The 6,398-nt window shown below is 43.7% G+C and overlaps 1 protein-coding gene across 4 annotated transcripts in view; it reads left to right on the forward strand.

The window, feature by feature from the left end:
• The window catches only part of RPN2 (ribophorin II), a 36,806-nt gene that overhangs the window by 13,260 nt on the left and 17,148 nt on the right, over nt 1-6,398 (forward strand). For 3 of the 4 annotated variants that reach the window (XR_014573040.1, XM_083801533.1, XM_083801535.1), the window contains exons 13-15: nt 179-274; nt 1,409-1,484; nt 2,386-2,515. Coding sequence is in view for 3 of the 4 variants with exons in the window: in XM_083801533.1 (XP_083657659.1) it covers nt 179-274; nt 1,409-1,484; nt 2,386-2,515 (302 nt within the window). In the remaining variant the exon portion in view is untranslated. Of the gene's footprint in view, nt 1-178; nt 275-1,408; nt 1,485-2,385; nt 2,516-4,888; nt 4,975-6,398 lie in introns of all 4 variants that reach the window. The other variant, XM_083801534.1, reaches the window with a different exon arrangement.

Consider the following 6,398-nt stretch of genomic DNA (forward strand, 5'->3'; position numbering starts at 1 on the left):
TAAAAGTTAACTGAGCAAAAGATCAAATGTGCAGAGACTGGAATAGGTGCTACTGTAAAGAGGCATGCTCTTCATCCGGAGGAATGCCTAGGAACAGCAGCAGGGCTGAAGCCGCTCCTCTGCGGAGCTGAGAAGCTGTTCTGTTGGAATAATTTCTTACGAGTTTGTTTGTTTGCAGCATCTCTTCAGGGAACCTGAGAAGAGGCCTCCCACTGTGGTATCTAACACGTTCACGGCATTGATTCTCTCACCACTGCTCTTGCTGCTCATTCTGGTGAGTGAAGTGGGCCACAGAATGACACTTTTTTCCATCCAGTCCAAAGTCACTTCAAGGTTGACCGGCTAAACTTTGTGTTAAAACTCTTGGTTAATTATAGTTAGTGTGTCATTGCTGCGGTTGTAGCTAGCAAAGGTCAGTGCAAAGCGTTGGTCTGTTTGTGTCTCTTTTTTTGAGTTTATGGTCAAAACAGAAACACACTGTGGCTAAGTAAAAGCGGGATTTCTTCAGTGTGCTTCTGCTAGTGATGTAGAATAACAGTGGACAGATTAAGTTCCAACATTAGACTCCTACAGGAGAAAAGCAGTGATTCTGCTTTGCACGCAATATAGCCATCACAAAATCTGTGTTACTTAATCCTATCAGACTGATTCCCATTTATGGACTTAATTGGTATTTGTGTATCAGTAGGTGAAATGTCTAGCACTAGTTCAACCGTAGCATCAGCTCAGTGTTCTGAACTTAATGTGAAAGAAAAATCTCATCTAGTCAAGTTAAATTACCTTATGTAGAAGGTGAATCTGATCCCTTACTTGCTTTGCAGTAATTTCTCATTAGCTATTCTTGCTGGAGGTTGACTTTCAGAAAGTTGTGTCCATTGGTCTCTGAAGTTTGCAATATACTTGTGGATGAGAAACCACTTTGAGAAGTTTCATTGCTCCTGGTTTCCATCCTTCATGCCTTTCTCTTCTGTATTCTAAAAACTGAGATTGTTTTTGTGAATAAATATCATGTATCTGTAATTGGTCTTTTGCTGAGTCCAAAACTACATAACTGATTGTTACCTATTTCATCCTTTTAAATTAATTCAGCTGGAAATAAATAGCAATATTTTTCTGGAAAATGTAGATTTTGAGCAATATCCTCTCTTCGCTTTAAGATAATTGAGGAACTGCCTTTGGGGACTCAGAAGCAGTGGGAGAAATTTCCGCTAAAGGAACTTAACAGCGCTGTCTTTGACAAAATTACTATTCTGTCCTTTGTACTAGAAGACAATGTGCTTCTGTAGAGAATACACTGTGTTCATTGAAGAACTTGAGTATCTTTCAACTCTGTTTCCTTTAAGTTTAAAATAAAAGCTTGTGTTTACAAGACCTTGTTTTATTCAGGTTTTGTTTCTTTTCCTTTTAGTGGATAAAGATTGGTGCCAACATCTCCAACTTCAGCTTTGCTCCCAGCACCATTGTTTTTCACATGGGACATGCTGGTAAGTGTCAGAGGCTTTCTGCTTTGTTTGACCTTCTCACCTGGGAGTTACAGACGAGAGCCCTGGTGGTAAATGGGCTTGCAGCCTATTAACTATAATGACATAATAGCATAACATTTGTTCTCTTGTTTTCATCTGCCTTCCTGCTTTTCATGATTGTTAATACGGTGATAAACCTGTTTTGGCCATCAGCTTATAACAGCAGTCATTATCTAGGCTCCTCTCACACACCATTTATCTGTACTTGATAGAACTTCTTATTTCCAGAGGTCACGCTTTCGTTATTGCATGTTTGTCCTCTGTAAGCAGGGAGTTTCTGTGGGGACCGAAAAATGCAGGGCTACCATCTACATCTTTTCCTTAAAACTCTTCCTGTGAAAATCCTGTTCTTCAGTTGGACTAGGCTTTGTCATCAATATTATCGCACCTTTGATTGCATAGTTATTTACAGTCTTGGTAGACTCTCAGAAACACAGGAGATGAGGAGAACATTGGGTGTACTGTTTCCTGTATGAGAGCATGTTGCTTAATCCAAGCCAGTTTCCTTGGAGGCTTTATAAAACTGTAAGCTCTTAAAAGTGAGTAAAGGTTAATATCCTCTGTTGAAATCCAGAATATCCTTCTCTTTTTAATAGCCTTCAATGTCTGTAATACCTCCATAATTATGCCACAGGAGGATTGGTTGCATGCTGTCCATCATATTTTTCTACAATATGAGGACCCAGATGCCTTCTTCCCTTGGCAATAATGTATAGTCTTTAAATCTGTCATTTTGGAGATTCAGAAATGAGTTAGAAACCAAGTGCTTAGGCCTGGCAGTACAACATAACAATTGTTCTGGGAATAGCTAATGGTCTGTCTTTGAAGTATAGTTTGAACTGTGGGCTGTCTTTTTTCACAGCAATGTTGGGACTCATGTATGTCTACTGGACTCAGCTCAACATGTTCCAGACTCTGAAGTACTTGGCCATTTTGGGTGGTGTCACGTTCCTGGCAGGCAATAGGATGCTGGCTCATAAAGCAGTAAAACGGTAAGCCAGGCACAGATGCCTTGGTGGGAGCAGCTTTTGAAGATGTCAGGGGAGGCGATCGCATCGATGTTATCGTATGTCAGTAACTGGTACAGTGATGAATGCTGCATTCAGTTCTTAAATCTTGGGAGGGGGGTCTGTTCTTTCCCCCTCTCATGCCTGTTTTCAGATTAAGTGCCTGAACTAGGGTGATGAGGTGCTGTCACTGAGGTGTAGCTAACTGCTCCTTCAGAGAGAGTAGTCCACGTGGCCGCTTGCTAAAGTGGTCAGGCACGTAGAGAAAATGAGTGGCAGCACGTGCATCTTGGCATGGGGAGACCCACGTTTGGCAAGATACATACCCTGACAAAATTGCTTTACTATGTGGCGTATCAACATTTTATAATATTAGATAATGAGAGCTGCTATAAACACAGAAGAGGCCGAAGTCCGATGCAGTTGTGCTTGTGGGATAAGTTTTAAGAGGAAGAATGTAAGGTGGGGGTTGTCTCACTGCTGTCTCCTACCCAAAGAAGGATTACAGTGAAAAAAGGAGCAGCTGCTTTTTGAAAGAGTGCAGCCACAAACAAAAGGCAATACGCACAAGCAACAACAGGGAAAATTCTGATAAATGTTAGGGACACAAAAATTCAGTGAAGGTGGTCAGGCACTGTAAAGGAGGATTCAGAGAGGTTGTGAAACCTTCATTTCTCTGGAAATGTTCAGAACTTGGCTGGATATCACCTTGAGTACTCTGCTCTGACCTCAAAGTTAGCTCTGTTTTGAGCTGGCACTTGAGCCAGATCTCTGCAGGTGTGTTCCAACTCAAACTATTGTATGATTCTGTAATAAATGCACTGAGGTATCTGTATCAGGCATTGTTAAACACAGGCCAGCCCTGAGCAAGTTTTCTCTCCGGCCAGAAGTTGTATAGCAGGGCCAGTGTGGTTTTGTTCCTAGACTGTGCTGCTGAGACAGGGCTGTCAAACCTGACTGCAGTGCTGGTTTTGGACCTGTGCTAGAACAGCTCAGCAGCACTGGATTGTGCCCTGCACACCTGGGTGGGTGCCTCAAGCATGGCACAGCAGTGTCTTGCCCGGTATGGACATGGTTTTCGCATGGATACATAACCTCACCTTTACTTTCTGTTCTGGCATAGGACTGATTCTTCACGTTCGTGTCTCGTGCCACAGGGTCTCATGTGTGTGCCGTGGCTTAGGCAGCCTGCAGGCTGTTCGCTGACCCAAGCTTCCAGTACCATGCATCAGTCAGAAGTCAGACCTTTACCCCTCCTTCACTACTGCCACTTCTGCCATGGAGTCTCCACATGAGATTTAAATTTTAGCCCTTTTGTACTCTGCAAATGTAGAGTTTGGCTTTGAAGATGGTCTCATGATCTGCTTTACCATCAGACCTGTGCTTTTTTTTTAATTCCCCTTTTTGAGCCATTAGAAGTTTATCCTTGCATGCCTATTTGCATAAATATCCCTGGGTTCTCACATTTTTGATCACACTATTAAAATGAGGACAAGCTATAAAAAAAAAAAACAGCAACAACAACAAAACCTCACAAACACAGAAGAGTAAAATTTTCAGGGGTTTCACAGGGATTTGTTGCCTTTAAAACATTTCTATTCGCATGGGTATAGCAGGGGGCACAATTATTGTAATCAACCCTTTCCATACTGTTCTTTCAGCTTCCTCAGGCTTGCACCCTTGGATGCCCAGCCGGCTCTGGTGTGGTACTTCACTTTGTTAGCATAACAGTTCCTACCAGGAGTTTGTTGCCAAAAGGGCTATGTTATGTCATTTTAATAATGATCCATTTTTAATTTGAAGAGTAACGATAAATCATTATTAACACCAGGTTTCCTAGTGTACAGATGTGGGGAGGAAAGAATACAACAAACCTTACTTCTGAGTGTCTTAGCTCAACCAGGGCTTCTGCTAGCACAGAAATGCAGATGGTTGGTTCCTGCTTCAAAACACTGCAGGGGGTGTCTGTGTGCTTTCTCACTGTAAATGACATGAAGCTGCAACTACAATGGCAAATTTGAAAGTAAAACTTGTACCTCAGGCTAAAGTTAAACCCTTTGTACATGACTTTAAAGTTCAAAAAGATGTATCTTTTGTTAACATGCAGCTAGTCCGTCTCAGATGTTGAAGTGCACTGGTAATTAACTAGATTGCACTTTGAGGCAAAGCTGCTGTTGCGCTTTGGAGAGCGCTGGTAGGGGCTGGAGGGGAACTGTATTCAAACCATGTTTTTACAGAAGTTACCAGAAGGCCTGGTTTTGCTTTTTGCATTTCTATCGTTGGCTCTGGTTCCTGGAGCAGGGCTGCTTTCCTCTTTCCTATCTTCTCTGAACCTTTCTTCCTCTCTCCTTTTGGCAGGATCGCTGCAGAGCAGAGCAGTAGGTTGGCAAAGTATAGAACGCTGCGATAAAAGGGGGTTTTGCTAGTGACCAGCTCTTCTAGAAGTAAGGGTCTTTTTGGAATTTGCCTTTCTTGGGCTTGCTGCCTGCTTCATTTCTCTTCATCCCCTCACTTCTTGCACAAAAGGATATGAGCTGAAGCTGCTTCCTTCCAACATTGTTTACTTGGCTTTAAATCAGTCCTTGGGTGTCCTTGGCTACAGCTGGGTTTGCATACTAGCAGTACGTGTCCTCTGAGGCTAAATTGCCTTCTTGTGATTCCTTAATCATCTGGAGTCTGTGTGGTGATATGCGCACATGTTAATTCACTGTCTGAGGTGTAGAAATCAACCTAGTCTAAGCAATATTATTCCTGTAAATAATTAGCAGTGTTAGCTAGAGGAGAACACGATAAAGAAACCCGTCTCCCATCCTGCTGTTGGTATTCCCTATCCCCATCTGCAGTATTCTGGTTGTTCAGCTGCTAGACACTCTGTACTGTTGGTAGAACTGAATTATGTCCTTGCTTGGATTGACAAGAGCTCTGTATGCAGCAGAAACCAGGTCAGCACCACCTCATTCAGCTGAGAACATGACCTTACCCAGGGTTCACCCTTGTTTTAGACTGAACCGGTCATGATGGCACAGTCAGCAGCAGCAGCAAGCTGATTGAATACCTTGATTGAATACAATCATCCGATAGGTCTCCGTTATCATTTGCTGGTGTAAAGCCCATCATTTCCTTTGATTCTGAGCAGGTAAGGTCCCAGTTTGCTGTGTCCACAGTGGTGTGGGAGGCAGGGCTACCTGCTCCTCTGTGTGTTACCCAATTCTCTGTGCGTGGCTTCATTTCTTAGCAGCACGTTATTTTATAAAATAGAAGGGAGAAAGCATCTGGGGCTAGTCCTGCGATGGGACTAAAATTGCTGAAGAATGTGCAGCACTGGTACGTCTCATGAGCGTCTGCTTTCTCTCATGTTCGTAGCCAGTGCTCCAGGCACACGTGCGGTGTGCTCAGCAGAGCTCAGTTCTGCGGTGCAAAACAACCCAGCGTGGGTGGCTGCGTCTCAGAAACCACGTGTGCTGTGCTCTGAGCTTCTGTTTGCACATCTGAAACCATCCTCCGTGCTATCTGAAAAATCACCTATGGAGAACTTGGCATTGTGTGCCACAGGAAAAACACCCTGGTACTGCCTCGTCCCTCCCCGGGGTGCTGGAGGGATGTTAGCACAGCACAAGCTCTGACAAGTAACCGGAGAGGAACTGGAGGCGGCTGTCGCTTGTTCTGGTGGAGCGGTGCTGACTGTAGCCTGGCTGTTTGCTGGTGCTGTGCTGGTTGCTGGATGCTTCACTTTTTACCAGAACTTTGAGCCAGTGGTTTTCAGCTTTAGTGGTCAGTTGCCAAATAGCCAGGAAGTGTGTTCTCCACAGCTTGCGAGCTTTTTGCTTCTCAGCCGGGTGTTTTAACTCCTGAATTCCCCGTAGGCTGT

Source organism: Anser anser (genome assembly GCF_964211835.1).
Source record: "Anser anser genome assembly, chromosome: 16".
Classification (NCBI taxonomy): domain Eukaryota; kingdom Metazoa; phylum Chordata; class Aves; order Anseriformes; family Anatidae; genus Anser; species Anser anser.